At 38.8% G+C, this 15,631-nt stretch overlaps 1 protein-coding gene across 1 annotated transcript; it reads right to left on the bottom strand.

The window, feature by feature from the left end:
• Positions 1 to 1,457: 1,457 nt before the first annotated feature.
• On the bottom strand, positions 1,458 to 4,734 carry LOC137249112 (vanin-like protein 1). The gene is made up of 4 exons (XM_067780305.1): positions 4,386 to 4,734; positions 3,609 to 4,281; positions 1,733 to 2,459; positions 1,458 to 1,642 (listed from the first exon to the last, which is right to left on the bottom strand). The coding sequence occupies exons 1-4, from the start codon at positions 4,467 to 4,469 to the stop codon at positions 1,600 to 1,602; spliced, it is 1,527 nt and encodes a 508-aa protein (XP_067636406.1). The 5' UTR covers positions 4,470 to 4,734; the 3' UTR covers positions 1,458 to 1,599.
• Between the last annotated feature and the right edge of the window lie 10,897 nt (positions 4,735 to 15,631).

Here is a 15,631-nt window from a genome sequence, read left to right as displayed (position 1 = left end):
TGTATTAGTGTGCAGTTGTGTTTTGGCACAATAGAGACAACAAGTGGAGCAACAGTTTGCGCGTACACATCATACAAACACATATAAACATTTACCAACAAACACACACACGCACACTGGCATGCATATACAATAATGTTAGATATGTCAAAATATGTAGAGCAAATACATAAAAAACTTTTCATTGAACTGCATTCATCACTCTTACTAAGCGATGTCGGGAGAGCAACGTGCGCGGGTTGACGACATTTAGTTACCTATTTTTTTATGTTGACTTATCTTAGTCGGATATCTACAAACATATTTACATACCTATGTATGTAGTTTTAAATTTCTCTTATCATTGTGACATTGTTAAAAGTTGAATAAATGTACGTTTGCTTATTTTCCGCTTGACACCATTCGCTTATATGCTTTTGCGTACCTACACACGAGAATAAGGACAAAGAAGAAGAAGAGGAGGGCATGAGCAATTGTTTATGTCCTTTGAAGTTTTTCCATTTTTTTGCTTAAACTTATTTTCTTGAGAATATACAACTTTGTAGCCATTTCGCTTGGTTTCAGCCTGAATGTGAATCAATTGTTCAAATATAGAAGTTTTGTGAGACACGTAGAGGAAACAATTAAGGAAGGCTAAGTTCGGGTGTAACCGAACATTACATACTCGACTGCCAAATTACAGCTTGCAAAAATTTTAAATTACCTTCTTTTAAAAGTGGGCGGTGCCACGCCCATTGTCCAAAATTTTACTAATTTTCTATTCTGCGTCACCTACCAAGTTTCATCGCTTTATCCGTCTTTGGTAATGAATTTTTCGGTTTTTCGAAAATTTCGATATCGAAAAAGTGGGCGTGGTTATAGTGCGATTTCGTTCATTTTAAATAGCGATCTGATATGAGTGCCCAGGAACGTACATACCAAGTCTTTCGGTGATCCTAGCGTGCCAATACTGAAATAATTTCGCCTTGCACTGTAAGAAGCTGGAAAGTATAGCATGAAGTGCCTTGGTTATACCACCATGCAGCCGCAGCAAGCGGGGCTTGCCGGTATTGTTGAGACGTACCCCGTTAACTCCTGTTGAACAGTAAAAAATCCTAATCAGCATAACCCAGCATATCGCTTACTATCCACTTCCGAATCTCGCCGTCCTGCAAAAGGTAGTGTCCGCCCATCGTTTGCTTAGTTGACTCGATACCCATCTGTAGACGCACAGACCATAGATGGCCAGGGGTACTCCGTATTCCCTACAGCTATCTATATACAGATGTCCAGGCACCCAGATGGTACTTATTAATATTAAAGAAGTTCAAGACAACCACAAGCGCGGTTCACACAGTTGAACTTAGTCGCGTGGCTTGACAAAATGATCTTCAAGAGCTGGCATTCGATCACATCAATTTTGAACTAAAACTCAATGGGCCTACTTTCACCTATATTAACTGTAATATGATCTTTATTTCGTTTAGCTGTTTGCATATTAACATAAGTAATCCAACCAATCCCCAAGCCAACAAAATCGGCTGCAGTAAAGTTGTTCCACCATTTCCTTTATGCAAGTCACTCGTAGTGTTTCCAATAAAAGCAGTGCCATCAAAATAGTTACCATAGATAGCGAAAGTCAAGAGGTTCGGCGTTGCAGTATCTAAAGTATAACGAACGTGAAGTGCGCCGCTTGAAGGAGATAGAAAAAAGTTATATTCGATGGAAGTAGCTGCTACACGCATATACTCACTCAGCGCTTTTGGACTCCTCCCATACAAACTCATTCACATTCAGAGGTAGAAGATCATCGCGCAAACTATTTGGCATGACAAGCGCTGGAGAGTTCATCTCGAAGTCGGCCTCAATCATAATGCGGTCAAAAGCGTATTGCTGTTGTACTATCACTGCCGGAAGGGTCTTACCACAATCTGCTATATCAGCACCAACACATGCAAAGACAGCACAATTACGCAATGCATTTGTGCCATCAGCACCCTCCTCCTTGCGAATGCCCTCATAAGCACCCAAACGGTATGCATAATAATCACTCATCGTACTCGAGTTGAACAACGGATGCCATTGCAGTTCAAAGTGGCAACAGAATGTCTTATAGCAGAGGTCACGCTTTAGTGGGACAGGCGCATTGGACAGATCTAGTACTTCGCTCTCATACAGCTCCAAATAGTCACGTTTTAGACGAATGTCTTCTTCACTTATGCGTGATTGTCTTGATGTGGCAGCGAAGCTTGATCGCTGAAGTTGTAACGCTTGTACACTCTGTTGTCTTTGCTTCTTTTTAAGCACTTTTGCTACATAGAGACGTCTCTCGCCTTCACCTTTATTCATTACTGAGATCAGCGCACCTTTGCGGCCGGCGAATATGGCAGTACCTGTTGAACCAACAGCTGGTTGACTAGCGCCAGCGGCAAGAAAATTTACATCATTTGCGTATGACCAAGACTGCTGAAATTGGACACCTGAAAAAAGTTGCTCGTGATGGCTCAAGAAAACTTAATTTATACAAATGTTCCCTTAACATTCCAATCAACGGAGGTCCATGATCTCAAAGTAATTCCTTCCACTATGTCGTAACTCATTAGTTCCGCTTGCGAACTTCTCCCTTGAAGAACGGTCAATCTCCTAAACTTCTAATATCGAACTCGACTCAAGTTCAGTAAGAAGGCGGAAAGCTCTTATATGAATGTGTCCTTAGACATTTCGCGACCGACGATGCCATGGATGATCGGTAGATGTTTGCGTTTCGAAGCATATCTCAGAAGCTTTTCCGTACCTAGATCTACTTGGCGCACGGATGTTCTTATTCAGAAGGCTCTAGATGGTGAATGAGGGACCAAACGAGAAAAAGTACCAGCATTATCATTTGTATGGATTTTTAAATTGGTAAGCTAATCTGTGAAGAACCCTCCTAGTCAGACAATTAAGAGGATCAGCGTCCTCGTCTCTTTTGCTTCAGAGCTCTATATTGCACGAAGTAGGAATTCAGCTAAACTTTTCAGCTCCTAGTATTCCAGACAGAAGGAAAGGGCTTTTTATATGCACATGCACATTTCCGTTTTGTCAAGATGAAAACCGCTGAAGCACTCACTAGCCACTGACGAAAATTTTCTCCGAGGACATAATTGAGCGCAGAGCCACTGAGTTATCTGGTTGTTGTTGTTGTAACCGCAAAAAAATTCCAGAAGTTTTGGTGGAGTATTGCGGATATGTATAGTCCTTTGCCGGTCATGAATCCACTTAGCTCCGATACGAGCATCTTCTGGTACTGGCGCACTACCGCGAGAGCGATATCTAACCTACTAAAGACGCCGCGATCCTTGCTGAGTTTCATTTTTATTTTTCGCGAGTTGGAATATAGGAAAATGCCTAATCTTTTAAAAAAAAACGCGCGAACCTCAAATGTGATCTGCTGATTCAAGCTTGCAGACTACGGTGTCAGCTTCTTCGAAGCAGAAATCTCGCCAAAGGAAAGATACTGATGTTATAGTTGAAGCGGATCTAAGTTCCTATATAAATTTCACCTAAAGATCTAGGAGCTAATAAACTGAGGCTCATAATACCACACGTCTCATATTCCTTCAATATCACCCCACCTTCATTTTACTCACTTGTCAGGAAGGGCAGCTGTGAAAACCACATTGTGGGAAACACGAAATCCGTAATGCCCAAATTAACCAACAGCTGTCCGGGCTCATAAAAGAGTATATCAAAGCATATGAAATGTCCAAAACGCACACCAAAATCTGTATCGAAAAATGCCAACTCCACAGAGTTTGTAGTATTCTTAGGTTCACTAAACAAATTCCATTTACGATAACGCGATATCACGCGACCCTCACGATCAAACACGACATTGGTGTTGTAGATGTTCAGGCCATCACTAGCGCATGGGCGAGGGTCTTCCGAAGTTTCAGTACAATGCTCACGCTCCGTTAAATTGATTACCAAATATTTACGTGATTGACGTGCACTGCATGAAATTTGTACTAGAAACTCTGCATAAATGCTGGTATTACCAAGCAAACAGGGTACCAATTCAGGATCACTATCAGACGTACTTGGATTAGGCACAAATGTTGACGTGGGCTTACTGTTTAAAGTACTCTCGGGAAATACGATTATGTCTGTATTTGCAGCCTCTACGGACGCTATTATGTCTAGGTAAGCGGCTAAGTTTTCCTCTAAAAGGTTAGAGACATTCGTAGCTGGACGGAACTCTACAACACCGGCGGTATAGTAAGAGGTGGCAGTATTAGCAATCGATCGCAATTCTAGAGCACTCTAAACAATGATAAAAAAAATATTTATTACCTTATGACTCGGCAAGATCGTTAGCTGCTTGAATACGATAAGGTACGCGGAAATCTGAGCGATAAGCGACTTACGTGATTTGTCGAATCCAAAAATAGCAAAAAAGATAAAAGAAAGTAGCTCAGCACCTTTGAGTTTTTAGGTAAAATTTGCAGCATTTTTGTAGGTTTTGTTCTTCTTGCAAATATAGAAGTTTTTTTTTTTATAGAAAGTATGGCCGGGTTTTTTTTTTTTTTTTTATAAACATTGGTTCTTCTGCTATCGTAGGCCTGCTGTATTGAAGAATCTCAACTCCTTTCGCGCTTTGCAAGTTAAAACCGTGCGTGCCAAAGATCGTCCTTATCACACGTACAGCGTACCATACGTGGTCCCCTTCAAGATCTTGTCACCCCTTTCAAACACTCGGAATGCACGCCAAAGCCAAACGACCGCTACTCAGCGTGTGCGACTCGCTTTTATCGTGATTAGAAAATCTAGGAAACCTAATTTGCACGCCAGTTGTTTGCTGTTCAATCTTATCAAGTTATCGTAATATCTAATCTAAAATATCATTTAATTGAAGTGCACGTATATATTTTTTTAAACAACCATTAATCTATAGACTGATATCTAAAACATTTATTGTGAGATATTCATAGACAGTTTTATAGTCAATGTTTGAAGTTCTGTTGGCGCGGTGAGTCGGAAAACTTTTAATAGCCAGTGCACCTGTGATAGAGTGTGGCTTGTAATGATGTAGCACTCGATATTGCGTCTATAATTTTGTCGTGCGTCTAACCCCTACATAGATCCTTAACCCTCTGTCTAATCGACAGCACGTCCAACCTTCTCAAACTCTGTCCTTTCGTTCATATATCAATCCTCATTCAAAATTTATTTGTTCTAATGCCCACCTGAGTCATAGTCTTGCCACCAGCGTATCTTCGTATGTGCTCCAGTCAATTGTTATGTATATTTTTTACACATTCAACACAATTTGACAGCCAGTGTTTAAATATCAGATTATTCGTTTAACTACCAATCGATCGCTTGCCCGTCTATCGGTGCATTCATTGAGTTACATATTTTTAGATAATTTTAAGTATACAGAGGCCGAGAGCCACATCTGCCATTTTACGATATTTATTAACAGTTTGACGGTCACTGTTGGAATTTAGGCTTTAAAGGCGCATAAGAATTCTTTTAATAGCCACTTTAATTGCTAGACACGGTGATTTTTGAAAGCATCAAGTACTCGATGCTCTGTAGTTGTGTCTCAATCTATACTTCCGCCCTGATTTCAGAGCTTAATTGAGAGATTCTTTGTTTCGCATGCGCTTCGGACAAATTATTCTTTCACTGCACGTTAGGAAGTTGGTTTATGCGAAGGTAATCTCACATTTCTTAAGTATTCGATCGCTAAACCATTTACCGGTCTGCCATCAAAAGCCACGAACTTTAAACGCTTATATAAAGTGCAGAGGAGCTCGGAGCTCTGCACTCACGGCGCTCTTGTCTCTACTCCTACGGAGGAACTCAACACTACACTCAACCTACACCACTTTTTATTTGGTAGCCAGTATTCGGTGCTGTAAGTCATTTGGCACCTGCATTAAGATACAGGAAAAGGGTCTCGAACAGTCAGGCTGCGCTAAAGGTCTTGGACTTATGTGTCGAAAACACAAAGTCGATCACTGAACGCCACAAATATCTTAATTAGATGGCCCAGAACTTTATAATCAGCCTTATATAATTACTCTGATACGGGGAATTTGAATGCAACTGTAAAACTGATGAGCTGCCTAGAAGGGATACGACCGCCCACATCCTTTCCGAAAATGATTCGATAAGTATAGCTATGGCCTCTTTAAAGTAGAGCAACTATGCTCTGATCAGTGCTTCCTACATGCGAGTTATCAAGGTTGGTTTGGCCATGCTATGATAAGGGACGCACTGTTTGTCTGTTGACCCTGAATAGATCAGGGCTTTCGTACCTGGTAACGGTTAGAACGGACGGGCAACGAATATTGAGTAAGATGAAAGCGTGCAGCATTTTCTGTTCCACTGTCTGGTACTAAGTAGAGTATTGCTATCGGTCAACCATTTTTCATGGATACTGCGGATGTTTCCAAGTTCGAAATAAGGGCGATAGCTAAATTTATTGACTCTACAAAAGTGGTTCGATGCTCGGGCATCAACTTAAGCCTAAATCACGGGCTGGATTCAACTTTTCAGTACCTTTCAAACTAACCTAACCTAAGTCAGTTCGACAATCACTGTTTGGATTTCAGACAGCATGTACGGATACTTATCGACCGCCATAAGATGATGGTCGGATGCAATGTTGTGATCTCGTTGATTGCGCGTATTCAGGACTCTAGAGCTGATCCTCCGTTGAATACAGAGATGAATGTTGAAGAACCACCTTTTAACGATAAGTCTCTTCCAAAGCTTAACCTCACGAAATAATCCAAATTGATGTAGAAAAGCGAACGGTAGGTACTCAATGTAAAGGCGCTGAAGATGTGAAAGATGGTATATATTTAGTGATGAAAATTGAATAACTACCCAACAACTCAAAAATCTGAAACCAACGAGCGCCTAAAAGCATTCTATGCTATGAAAAAAGTAAAACTTTTCACATTAACACTTATTTTAAATTAAATGAAACCTTAACCATGCAATTAGATAAATAAGTTATGAAACGCGAAGTACTTGAAATTACGCTGCTTGGTAAGTTAGCCTGTTTTGCACACGCACGCACACACACACACACACACACACATAGAAGACATACAAATACTCACACGAACAGGTGACATGGGTTAAATTACTAATACAAGTCGCTCGCCCACAACATGACATTTGATTTAGTACTAATATGAATATTTATGTGACCATATAAATGTGTGTATATGCATTAGTAATGTGTCACACATACACTCATCTATTTGCAGATATTAGTTTAGCACTTGTTGTACACTTTTAATATGCAATTTATCTTAACAGCTTGTTAAACCCAACAGTGTGACAAATGGCAGCTGTGTTTTGAAGCCAACAACAACAAAACTAGCATGCGACACAATAAAATTTATTAGATGAGAACTAAGTACATAGATATATACTTGCATACGAGCAAATATATATGTATGTACATTAAGCTGTGTTGATTTGCATGGACGAAAGTTAACCCATATCGCGCCATCGATGTTTCGATAGGTTTTGGGCTCAGGAAAAAAAGTTCCACTAAGCATACCCAAAAAAATAATTTTCGAGCCTGCAAAATTTGAGTTTTTTGACTTTTTTTTGATTTTCAAGGTTTTTTTCATGACGTACTTAAACAATTTTCATTTGATTTTAAAATTTTCATGTATACCCTGTCCCACTCAAAATTGTCCGCTAAAAACTTTGGCGATAACAGTTTTTTGAAAAAAAAAAAATATTTTTTGGGTTTTGAGGAGTGTTTTGGTGAAAAAATATATTTTGCCGCCATTTTTTTTTTTAAGATCGGACATATTTATAATATATATCCCATACAACCGACTGTTCAGGTAAGAGGATTTTCATCATTTTTGTCGAAATCGATTTTTAGTCCGATTTAGACGATTTTTTAAGACAACCATCTATGCCCAATACGTAAGCTTGTGGTAAAATTTGATGTCGCTAGCTGTTAAAATGAGGCAGAAATGGGGCAGAAATGGCGAAAACCCTCTTACTGAACAATCGGTTGTATGGGAGGTATATGCTATAGTGGTCCGATCTGGTCGATTCCGACAAATGTCAAAACCTTCTCAAAATATGCCTGCTTAGCAAATTTCATCAAGATATCTCAAAAATTGAGGGACTAATTTGCGTTCAAACAAACGGACAGACGGACAGGGCTAAATCAACTCAGCTCGTCCCATTTGGAGCATTGAAAATGAAAAAAATCGATTTCGACCAAAACAAGTCCCACAAACCGAAAAAAAAATTTTTTTTAAACTGTTAATGCCAACGTTTTTATCGCACAATTTTAAGTGGGATAGGAACTATGAGACAAATTTGTTTTCATCGACAACACTTTTGCACGTTTCTGAAGAAACCCTTAAAAAAAATGGCGAAAAATAAATTTTTTCACCAAAACACTCCTCAAAACCCAAAAAATATTTTTTTTTTCAAAAAACTGTTATCGCCAAAGTTTTTAGCGGACAATTTTGAGTTGGACGGGGTATGCATGAAAATTTTTAAATCAAATGAAAATTTTTTAAGTAGGTCATGAAAAAAACCTTAAAAATCAAAGACAAAAAAAGTCAAAAAACTCAAATTTTGCAGGCTCGAAAATTATTTTTTTGTGTATGCTTAGTGGAACTTTTTTTTCCTGAGCCCAAAACCTATCGAAAAATCGATGGGCCGAAATAGGTTAATAAATCGACCCAGCTTAATGTACATACTTACTTAACCCTAAAGCAGCAAACAAGGTTAAAATTATGCAATACAATAGAGCTCAATAGTTATAGGCCTTACCGGTTCCATTATCACTGCCTGTCGGAACACATTCTTCACTTAATCTCAGACTAATAGTTGTATTCTTATGTCATTAGACCTGGCATTCTCGAAATCAAGCAGGCATCATTAGAGGCTTAAGGTGTTCTCACGATAGCTGGTTTGAAGTGCTTGAATGGGTCATGGTTTACCCTACCAAAAGCGTTCTGTCAAAACTTCAAAGCTAAGGCTTTGATATCTCACAGCGTATCTAATTTTTTCCATCCTCCATAAACCCATCTCCTATATATATTTTTGTATAGTTTATTCACCTTAATTTTCAGCAGCAAGCTTTACAATAGCCATCACTGCCATAGCCATCTCAACAATGACCAACCGCTATCCATTGCATTGGCTTTATTGCCTTCCAGTGTGCTATTAATTCAATTTCTTAGCCATAATAAATTTAATTTTGCCGCTACAAACAGACGACGCCACTTCAAGTCTCTACCGCAGCTGAGCACGTGCTTTATATTAAAGAGTAAATTGAGGGCATTTACAACACCGGAATATGACACACAGTGCGACTAAAGTCGAAAAAGAAGATGTATTATGCGGCTGCAAATGTATGGTTGAAATTTAAGTCAGGTTTTATGCTTTAATTTAAGAGATAAGTCTTATGGGTAGCTTTAAAGGTGATGAATGGCCACTTGCTGTCAAACTGTCATCAAATGCCTGAAATTATGCTTTGAATAGTTAACTATTTCAAGTAGAAAATACACATGCAATATTATTCTTGAACATTTTTCTATAGCTTATTTCATTCCCCACGGCATACACTCTTGATTCTCAACAGGTTTATGACATATTGTGAAGATATGAAAATATTAGCCGTCACAAAATCAGCATTGTGGTTACACCATAATGAAGCGTCAAACCAAATGTCAAAGCTGCTGAGCCATTACCTCTCACGCCTATGCTTGTTCTATGCTCTCATTTCTCTCGCGACAATCCAAGCTGGTATCGTAGCTCCAATATGATTGATATACGGGTTTTCTCTTTAGAATATTTACAGCTGGGATTGCAGCTGCAGTATGAGCCCTAATCGGGAGCGGGATGGCCTAGCAGGTTTAACGTGGTCATATTATATCGTTCTCAAGATGATCGGGCTTGTACCTTAATGATGCTTGTTGCCGAAACGTACCGGATATATATCCGTCAAAGGAACATCAACATCGATAACGCTCCCCAAACCTTCGGGAAGTGTCTTTATCGTTAATACAACAACAAAAACAGCTAGGTCATCATATGGAATTTTCGCTACATTATACGGATTCAATTAATTTAGTTTTTGGTTACATTAAAAGGAGCAACAACCATATGGTAAAGAAAGGTGAAGTTCTCATCATCCAAACTCATCTGAGGGAGACCTTTTAAGCGTAGAATTAGTAAAGAGAACTTGTGCCACATCCAAGCAAATTTTCCTCTCACAGCATTGATCCCATCAAAAGTCCTCAAAAGGATTAAGATGCTGACCACCTTAGACGACAGCATATTCGAAACTATATGAGATGATGATGGTGTACAAATATGCAGATGGCCTTTTTTGTAATCCTTGCAGCCTAAAGTGAAAATTATTTTTCATCTCAATCCGCAAATAAAGGTTTCATATACAATTCAGAATTATTTAACAGACTGATTATCATACAAGTATGTGTACATCTGAAGTAGAGATATACGCCGCCGACGGCGTCCAGCGCGTTACTATATTTTCTCGTTTAAGGCTGTTTAGGCCATTTATTATTCATGTCGAAAATTGGTCGGATATGGTCGAAAGTGGTATCAACGGATGCGCATCACTGCCAGTTATAAGAAACTAATTGCGAAATTTAACTCTTTCTAACTTTCTAACTTATGAAAGTTATTTAAAAAAACAGGCGTTTTCGATGTCAGCTTAACACGGACTTTGCATCGCCCAATTTACCAAGTTATTAAAACAAAACCCCAAAAGAAAAGTTATATAATAAATTTATATGCTCACTTTGCATATTTTTTTTTCATAAAATTAATAATAAACAATGAATTCAAATAAAATGACCACGGTGAACATGTTTTCAAATTGTCCTCAAGTTGTTACAATAAAGCAAATTACCCAAAAAATGTGCCGATTTAAAAAAAAATTGTATATTGCGATTGGCTGAAAGAATGAGCGAGATCAGTGATGCAAAATCCTTTAGTAGGTTCTAGGGGCATAAACACTCCTTTGAAATAATTCTTACCTCATACTTAAGTTGAGGATATATGTACGTATGAGAAGGGTTTGAAAAATCACTTGGGCTTACATTCAAACATCTGTTGTTTATTTGCGAAACTATGCAAAGCGTCTGAAATGTTCATTTTAATTTTCACACTTCATCACCCAAATCTCCCGGTTTAACATTTCCTAAGGTTGACGGCCCTATCCAAAACTAGTCCCTTGGAGTGAATCACATTGATTAGAGCCTATCAACTAAGTTTAAATATCACCTACACGTTACGGCTCCTTTAACAAATGTGAGTACGTAGGCACATATATTTATCAGGTGAGGCTTTGTCCTACGCAAGAACACTCAAAGTGGTGAATCAAAAGCTTTCCCAAGACAGTCGAACTAATGACCGTGTGTGCTACTACCCTAATGTAATGGACAGTCGAACTAGTCTGAAGCTACGCGGTCATCCATAATGAACTCTTATATCATAAGGACGGAAAACAGCAGTTAACATCTTTCAACTTAAAATCTGTCGACATTCATTCTAAAATATCATTTTGATTTAACGAAGACTATTGAAATCAATGTTGTGAACACAAACGTCTGCTAAAATTTAATCTACATTTTAAAAATTTTATCCAGGGTCCTTGTAAAATTTTAATTATGTGGATGCGCCGAGGATTGTATGATTTTCAACCATGAGTTACGCAATGAAATCCACATAGACTGCTTATGATTTCGAGGTTGGCATCTTTGGCCGAATTGTCACTCCCTAACGTTTCAAGGTGTTTCTTTGGTGTAGCTCGGCAGCATAGCGCGACAGAAACATCCGTTAGAAAGTCTTCGGAGCTACACCTAGAGCTTCTAGGAAAATGACGTCGCGAAAATACATATAAGGTGTGTGGGTCAGGAGGCGTGGTAGCGACTGGTGGTCGGTATTGCTACTGTTCGCACATCGTGAATTGTAGCTCTCAATCATCGGGAATTGTAGCGCGAAAAAAGGGGTGTACAATATCCCAGCAAATTTTCCTCTCGAAGCATTGAACCCATCAAACGTTTTCAAATGGATTAAGATGCTGACAGCCATATACGACAACATATCCGAAGCTATATGAGAGATGATGATAGTGTACAAATATGCAGACGGATTTTTTTGTAATCCTTGCAGCCTAACGCGAAAATAATTTTTTATCCCAATCCGCAAATAAAGGTCTTATATACAATCCAGAGTTATTTAACAGACTGATTATCATACAAGTATATGTACATCTGAAGGACAGACCGACCCACGAACTTCTGACAACTTCTGACATATACTTCGCAGGTATTTAGTAAACCAGCTAAATATTATACTGCTTAAAATTTCATTTCTTGACCTTTTAGTTTTTAAGTAATTTTAAAATTTTTTTATTCGTCACTTTATCTTTACGCTACACAAAGTTTCACTACTGCATCTTCACGCTTCTGCGCCTTTCATTTACCTATTATCTCCTTACTCTTTTATTTACTCTATCACACCGCACTAAGTCAACCTGTGTTTTTGTGCTATTTTTTATTATTTTTTTTTTTTCACTTTCACCATTAACATCAAAGCACGTCGCTCGGTTACGTATACGCCCCCGTGCACAGTGGTCGGTTTCATAGCCCAAAAACAAAAAAACAAAGTGAAAAGTTTGTCACCAAATGTGTCGTTAGTATCTCTTATTAGAACAGCCCTTTAAAAGGTATATTTCTTTTTGTTGTATTTGAATTGTACTCTTTAAGAATAGCTTCAAAAGTGAGGTTATGGTATTAGTTGGTTTTTGCAGTGTGACCAAGTTAAAAATAAAGTGCAAGTTTAAGCTTTTTAAAAATACATAAAACAAGATTGTATTGAAATAAGTAAACTGGAATTTTGAAGACAAAGGTAGTTAATTCATTTTGAAATAATTCTAGGGTCTTTACCTAGTTGTGTTTTTTTTTTTTTGTTATTTAAAATTCCACCACTGCCTTTATTAGTGTTTATTTGCACAAATATTAAAATTTCAGCTAAAGGTTTAGTTGGGTTCCTCGCCGATCCTCACGTTGGGACTTATCTCTTATTATTAGTCAAAGTTTAAGATGCTAAAGTGTTAATATCAGCTGCCACTTTCTGCCACTAACTATGTTTTGCGACAGTTTCTGATAGCGTCACCCTGATAAATTATTGTCGTATGTTATATGTGCTCACATGTAACATACGACATTATTTTATCCAGTCGACGATATGCAAATGTAAACTTTTGTGTGTGTTTGTTGTTTTGTCATTGCTATGTATGCAAGATCTTTTAATACCTTTAATATCTTTTTTTAATCCTATTAAACATTGTATTTGCGATGGACACATCTTACCACTTTTCCCCCACATCTACTTACTTTTTGTATGCATGCGGTGAAAGTGGTTGGTTTGGGTCGATATGAAGATATCACCCGCACTCATTTTATGAAAAAATAATTATCACATATTTGTAAAACCGTGACCAAAGTTTCACGTTGTTATCTCTATTGGAAGTATTTTTGGCCACCAACTCCATATAAGACCGACCACTGTGCCGCGTAAGCACCACAAACTCGCAGATAGGAAAAAAAATCGCAGTCAGCTACCGAATGAACGCTTCATCAATTTTGGCATTCATGCTCGCTGCCTTTTGGGCAGCATTGGCATTGACGGAGCGCTGACATTGTGTGGCGCCGCTAACGCTAACATTCCTGTTCATCCCTATACTATATACCCACACACACATTCATATACACGTTAACTACTGCACTATCTGCCGCCATTGACGATGTACAGTGCAGTGCTTGTTGGTTATTGGTGGCGCCCTTGAGTTGAAGTTTTTAATTGCATGCCGTTGTGTGCTATAAAAATGTTAGTGTATACACTTACATATTTACATACATATGTATATCTGGGCGTATGTATGTTTATGTTAAGTGTCCATCTATAAATTTGCGTGCACTTTTTATACTCAGCTGAGCAGAGCTCACAGAGTATATTAACTTTGTTCGCATAACGGTAATCCGTAACGGCATAAACTAATCGAGACAGATATAGACTTCGATATATCAAAATGATCTGGGCGAAAATTCATTCAGCCATGTCCGTCCGTCTGTCCGTAAACACGATAACTTCAGTAAACTTTGAGGTATCTTAATGAAATTTGGTATGTAAGTTCCTGGGCACTCATCTCAGATCGCTACTTAAAATGAACGAAATCGGACTATAACCTATACGACTTTAAAAAATTAGTAAAATTTTGGCCAATGGGCTTGGCACCGCCCACTTTTAAAAGAAGGTAATTTAAAAGTTTTGCATTACTTTTTTGTATTACTTTGACGTAGAATATGTATTGCGCGTAGTTGGCCAGGTCAAGTAGTACAAATATGTTAATCGATAATAGTCGATAAATATCGATTAATGTCCGTATCAATTACTTACTTACTTAATTGGCCTTTTACCGTTTAAACGGTTATGGTCGTCCAACAATACGCGTCTATCGCTTCTTCGTTTCGCAAACTGGCGGCAATAGGCTACACTAAGGGAACTTAAATCGTTTTCAACCTTGTCCTTCTAAAAGAGTGGGGCGCCATCTACCTTTTGATTCCGTGTGTGGGTTCCGACAAGAACACTTTTTTGGCCGGAGTATAATCTTTCGTATAACATGACCTAGCCAGCCAGTAGCACTTATCATTCAATCTTCTTCGCTATTCGCCCTCGCCGGCACGAAGAGGTCCATAAATATGAATCGAATCTAGAGCCGCCTCATCTGATGTTGTCATGGTCCATGCGTCTGCACCGGGTACGATAAGTGACTTGTAGAGGGCATGATCTTCGTTTGCCGCGGGAGAGCCTCACTAGTCAATTGCCTACTCAGTGCAAAGCAGCAATTTTTTGGCAAGAGTGATTCTTCGCTGAATTTTTAGACCGACGTGGTTGTTTGTGTTAATGGTGGTTCCCAAACGAAATCCTTTACTATTTCGAAATTATGACTGCCACCAGTGATGGGGTTGCCACGACGCAAATGCACTGACTCTTTGATTGATGACAGCAGATACTTTGTTTTGCCCTCATTCAGCAACATCTTTTCCCCTTCTTTTCCAGTTAGGAGTACTTACGGCACGCGGTTGTTCAGGCCGAGTATATGAGATTCGTCAGCATGCGACAGTAGTTGCATGCTCTTATAAAATACTGTTCCAGAGTAGTAAAGTTCTGCAGCTAGTATAATTTTCTCCAGCATCAATTGCAGTAATCGCACGATAGGAGGTCACGCTGTCTGAAACCTGGTTTAGTTTCAAATGGCTTGGATAAGTCCTTCCCAATTCTGAGTGAGTTGATGTTGTTGTGTTAACAGTGTTACACTGAAATGACAGCCCTTGGTCGGGAAAAAAATTCCGAGTCACTGCCGTACATAGAAGCGACTGCCGTGGGAAGCGTATAACCGGCTGGCGTGGGAAGCGAATGGTGTTGCTTAACGTCATTTTGCGGGAAAACCAAATCTGAGCATAGCATTTATAGGCAGCTCCTTTTCGTACTGTTGTTGTTGTTGTAGCAATGCTCGCCCCACATAATAGCCGCGACCGATCACAAATTGTCATCAATATCCTCTAACGGG

This window comes from Eurosta solidaginis, chromosome 4 (genome assembly GCF_040869045.1).
Source record: "Eurosta solidaginis isolate ZX-2024a chromosome 4, ASM4086904v1, whole genome shotgun sequence".
NCBI classification, from domain to species: Eukaryota; Metazoa; Arthropoda; class Insecta; order Diptera; family Tephritidae; genus Eurosta; species Eurosta solidaginis.
The sequence above is the reverse complement of the archived record's forward strand: the minus strand, read 5'-3'. Positions and strand labels throughout refer to the sequence as shown.